Raw genomic sequence first — 5,478 nt, 5'->3', positions numbered from 1 at the left:
AATGTAATGATCCCTTGGTCTCATTTCCAATGAGTCTGATTCAACTGATTGGGAGTGGATCCCGAGTTCCACTTCAAAATCTCAGGTAATTCAAACCTGCTGCCAAAGTTGAGAAAGACAGTTATCTCTTTAAAAAATGGAATACTATGCAGCCATCAAAAGAAATGAAATCTTGCCATTTGCGACAACATGGATGGAACTAGAGCGTATCATGCTTAGCGAAATAAGTCAAGCAGAGAAAGACAATTATCATATGATCTCCCTGATATGAGGAAGTGGTGATGCAACATGGGGGCTTAAGTGGGTAGGAGAAGAATAAATGAAACAAGATGGGATTGGGAGGGAGACAAACCATAAGTGACTCTTAATCTCACAAAACAAACTGAGGGTTGCTGGGGGGAGGGGGTTTGGGAGAAGGGGGTGGGATTATGGACATTGGGGAGGGTATGTGCTTTGGTGAGTGCTGTGAAGTGTGTAAACCTGGTGATTCACAGACCTGTACCCCTGGGGATAAAAATATATGTTTATAAAAAATAAAAAATTAAAAATTAAAAAAAAAAGGGCACAGTCTAGTGGAAAAATAAAGCCTGACATATATGGGTTAATTAAGGTTGAAAGTATTTCTCAGAATAATGTATTATTTAAAATATAACCCATGAGAAATTACCCTAGTTACCAAGCATGCTTAGATATAGCCTTAAGAAAAACATGTACTGGCAACAGGCCTCTGGGGGAGAGGATGATATACTTCCTTAAAGCCCAGCAGCTGGGGATGCCTGGCTGACTCAGGGAGGAATGCTGCTTGCTTCACTTCTTTTGTTATCTCCCCTACTCTAGAGATCACCTGTGGCTAATCTGAAGATCCCTTTGAATGTGCTTGCTCAGCTATGAATTTTATATTGCTTGACCAGACATATCCTGCTTTTTTCCTTGCATGTCTATAAGACTTATAATCAATGCATAACTCCTATTCATTCTTGTTTATCTACAAAGCATATGATTATGTATAGCCTTCTTTGGCTCCTTTATTGATTACTGTCTAATTCCTAATAAATACGGGACTGAGGAGTTGTTCAGAGTGACAGCCTTTTCTACTGTCAACCCCTGCTTCCTCTCTCTTGTGGCTGACTCGTTTGTGCCTCATTCCTCTCCTGTGCGCTGTCAGGAAGCAGCAAAGGCACTTAAAAAGAACTTTCATATATACATGAGGAGGGGAGTGCCCAAACCTGAACTAAAGCTGGGGGTCTTCACTTTATCTAAGTCCAGAGATGTCTGATGAACTTGCAGGATTTAGTGGGTGTGGAGTTAAACCTAGTTGTCTGAATTTTTAGCCAGTTCTTCAGGTGATTATGATGCAGTTGGTCTTTACAGCACATGTTGATAAAGACTGACTTATGTAACATTACAGTAGGTCCATGTGTTGAAATTGTTGTATAATGCTTTCTCTGTTGTGTTCCTTTTTCAATTGCAAGCTACAATCTGTAGGGAAAAAAAAAATTACTTGCCCATAAATGATCAGAGGCAAACCTGAGCCCGGATTGCAGGACTCTTGACTCAGCTATCCTTAACTGTTGTACCCTGCAACTTACCAGTCTCTATGCTATAAACCAAGGGTACCAGGACAAATTGGGCAATATATTTACCATGAAAGGCACAGTCTACTTAGGGACCACTGATTACTGGGTGATAGAAAATACTCTAAAACAAGGGTCCACCTACTAGGTCTCCAGTCTCAGCCAGTTTCCCAATGCTCTGTGATTTTAGGTTTATTGAGCACAGCAAAAATCAAAGCAAAGAGGAAAACTCCTTTGGATGGATGTAGGTTAGTATGAGTAGACTACTGGAGATTTTAGGGTTAGGATGTTATGGACATAAAGCCACCCCACACCTATGTATGTGCAGAATGAAACCTGTAGTAGTGTCTGCACAGAAAATGGAGAGTCAAGGAAATCAGCCATTTTCATCAGAGGATGGAAAGGGTAGTCCAATTTTGAACACACTATAATGAGTGTCACTCAGATTTATCTAGGGGAAGGGATAAGGAAGAAAGTCTGAGAAAAACCATAAAGGGCTATTTGGGTTCCTAAGCAGCACTAGGGAAGTACCCACCTGGATTAAGTATAACTGCAAAGAAGGAAAGGGCATTCTCCACATTTCTGAAAGGGCAAAATGGGAATTCAGACCACTGAATGTTCAAAAGAAATCAGTAGGTCTTTATCACTTTTGAGACTCCAGCACATCAGCAGTGGTGGGGACCAGTGGCATAGGTATAGAAAGGTGTTACCTAGTGGTGTCTGGGTAGCTCAGTCAATTAGGCATCTGACTTCAGCTCAGGTCATGATCTGGAGGTCCTGGGATGGAGCCCTGTATTTGGCTCTCCACTCAGCGAGGAGTCTGCTTGTCCCTCTGCCTTTCACACTTGTGCACATGCTTTCTCAAATAAAAGAATAAAATCTTTTTTTTTAAAGGTGTCACCCCCTTGGCATTCAATTAGACTTGATGGTAGACTTACTTCATGGGCCCTTCTCTAAATATGAAGAGCACCTGAAGGGTACATCTGTTATCTTCATTTATAGATTAATAGGCTGACTGTAAAGAAATGTATCTGTAACAATGATGAGGTTTGTGCTTCTAAATAAGAGATCTTATTTTAAGAGGTAATATAATATTTATGTGTCTTTAAATTATGTCTCAAGTATTTATTTTCTCCATTCCCTTTATAAGCCAACTGGCAAGTTTTTGTCCTCTTACTTCTTTTCTGACACATATAATACATATGTACTCATTTTGGAAAAATGAGAAAAAAACAAGCAATCTAGAAAACTTGAAGAAAATAAGAAAAAAACATTCTGATACATATATATAATATGCATGCTTTTAAATGAGATAGTATATTTATAGACTGCTTTTTAAACTGCTTTATTACCTTCACAGTATGTAATAAACATCTTTCCATGCAAGTTGATGAAACTCCCCTGCTGACAGAAAAACTTCCAAAGTCAAAATGAAATTTTCAATCAGAAAAATGACAGAACACCACATGTTCACAGCAAAAGGTACATCAAGAAAATGCAACTTTGGGAAGCAGGGGGTTTATTATTATTAACCTCAGCATTCAAGGCATAAGGCAAAACTCATCATGATGGTCATGGTGAGGGGGATCACCTATAAGAATACGCAAACTGTACCTCAACTGAAGCTCCCTAATTTTCCTCCTTAGCTCTCTCATCTCCTCCATGAACCGTTCCATATCATCTGCATCTCCATCTATCATGTCAAGGTTATTGACAAGCCTATTGGGCATATCCTCTCTAACATCATGGGCAGGTGGGGCCCAGCCCGCTCTAATATTTCCTCCAGGCTCCTGGTCTTCACCACCTCCCAAAGGGTGAGCTTCGTTTTCATTCTGCACCAGAGCCTGCTCGTCTCCTTTGGTTTCCTGGGGGATATTTTCCATTTTGAGATTTTTTTCCTGCTTATTCTTCCTAGGAGATAAAAAGCAAGAAGAAGGGTGGAATGCTTTGTAACAACAGGATTCAGAGCTCTATCAGAAAAGGTTTTCCCATTTGAGCGACTTCTTGCGCCCTCTAGGGGACGCCCCACACCCAGCCCTCCTCCAAAGTCCACCATTTTCCCCGCAAATTTTTTCTTAGGCCACTCCTCGAACCTCCTGCACTTAACTCAGGCAGGAAGGGCAGTTAGTCCTCCAGATTCCGTCTTAACCCCTTATAACCCTACACCAGAGGTTCCCAAGCAGCCCCCTACCTGCAGGGATCGGAAGCAGTCTTCCTCTCTTAGCTTTGAAATCTGCTGCACCAAACGACCTAAAGACCTGCAGACAGAAATGCGACAATAACCAGGACTGATCATTTGATTAAAAGACCAGTATCAGGGGCAAGCACCAGGTTCGTTGTTGATTCAGGCCTCCGTTAATCAAATGTTGCCACCTTCTCTTTCTCCTCCCTCCTGTATCACGGCTTCATTTCCTGCCCTTTGATGTACTAACCCCGCTCTCCAGAAATAGGCATTGTAATCAAAGATGATTATATCCAAACCAGTTTTACCTCTTCTTTAGCCCCTTAACCCCGTCTCATCCTTCCCGTCACCTAATTACCATTTCTCGAATGCAAATGGTCAAGTTGCTGGGCGGGGGAGTCAAAACACCTTGCTGGATGGTGACGTGGTTTATTTATAAAAAAAATTCAGTGCGGTTGAGACCCACTAGACTTTCTGGAATTCACCCTCCTTTTACTGCACCATTTTATGCACCAAAATGGACGAAGGGCGAAGAGAGGTAGTGTGGGCATTGCAAACCTGGACCCGCTGAAGTCTCAGCGCTTTGTCTTGCTTACCCCAAGGTCTGCAAGCGGCGCCTACGCTCACACTGACCTGCAGCGGTCAGAAAGAGTTTCTTGCTCTCCGCTGTATCTCAGTCAAAAAGCTTCCGCTCCATGCGTCCTCCGCAGAAGAAAGTGTTTTCCGCACCTAATCTCTGTTCTTATCCTCTGCAGCAACCATCATCTCCGCCCCGCTCCCCTCCCGCCCCCGCCACCCCTGCCACAGTTTGCCGCAGCCCACCATTTCCGGCTCCAAAATGGACGGACGGTGGAGAAAAGATTCCAGAACCGAGGCCTAGACCCGCGGCGGAGTCCGCCATCTCCAGGGTCAACGGTTGCGACCCTCTCCCGTCGTCCTGGAAGAATCAGGCTGTCTCCTCGCTGTCCCCTTCTCGGACCCTTCCCTTCCAGATGACGGATCGCCCAGAACATCTCCACTCCTAGGACATCCTAACTGATACCCATTCCCAACCCTTGGCCCCTCTGGATCTCCTCCCACCAAGCCCTCCATTTCTTGAACCATACAAATGGGTACTGGGTAAGGGGTAGAGAGAATCCAGTCTTGAACCCGCTCTGGTTTTAACCCTCTGCCATCCAGTCAGCGCCCACTAACCTGCCGCGGATCGGGGTCAGCTTCTACGACTTCCTCCTTCTTCCCTGGGCTACAGGTTCGCCTGCCTTCAAAGCAATAGCGAGACAGCGCACAGCCACAAACGACTACCAGACTGCAACTAGGAGGAGACACGGATCCACGCGTCAGCTCTAGGTCTCGTAAGGGCCACGTCACTGTGAGCTCAGATACCCAATTATGGTTCCCACCTGCATTGCGGCAAGAGGGTGGGGGCGGGAGCGTGGGCGGAGCCATCTTTTTCTTCATCCCTGCCTTCTCGCCACTACAACCCATCCCTATTTTTTCCCTGTTTAGCAATCTTTAAGACCAAATGGATGAAATATTTTGTAGTGTATATTTGCCTTTCCCCTGATTTCTGCTGGAGCCTTTAAATAATTACTTCGTTATCTTCTAAACCATTAAATGCCCACTTCTCTCCCTTCCACTCCCCAGCAAGTAAAACCCAGAATTACCCGTTAACAGCGAGGCAAGGAATTCTGGAAAGCACATAGAAAGTGACATTAAAAAAAA

General features: G+C 44.0%; 1 protein-coding gene across 2 annotated transcripts; it reads right to left on the bottom strand.

The window, feature by feature from the left end:
• Positions 1-2,903: 2,903 nt before the first annotated feature.
• Positions 2,904-5,175, bottom strand: BEX5 (brain expressed X-linked 5). Of its 2 annotated transcripts, none has more exons than XM_082718468.1 (3): positions 4,951-5,175; positions 3,766-3,832; positions 2,904-3,485 (listed from the first exon to the last, which is right to left on the bottom strand). In XM_082718468.1, exon 3 carries the CDS (start codon positions 3,455-3,457, stop codon positions 3,116-3,118), a length of 342 nt encoding a protein of 113 aa, XP_082574594.1. In that variant the 5' UTR covers positions 3,458-3,485; positions 3,766-3,832; positions 4,951-5,175; the 3' UTR covers positions 2,904-3,115. The 2 variants fall into 2 exon arrangements, with proteins under 2 accessions (XP_082574594.1, XP_082574595.1); XM_082718469.1 differs by lacking the exon at positions 4,951-5,175 and adding an exon at positions 4,390-4,518.
• Positions 5,176-5,478: the final 303 nt, after the last annotated feature.

This window comes from Mustela nivalis, assembly GCF_964662115.1.
Source record: "Mustela nivalis genome assembly, chromosome: X".
Taxonomy (NCBI): domain Eukaryota; kingdom Metazoa; phylum Chordata; class Mammalia; order Carnivora; family Mustelidae; genus Mustela; species Mustela nivalis.
Note: the sequence above shows the minus strand (reverse complement) of the source record. Positions and strands in the feature narration are given on the sequence as shown.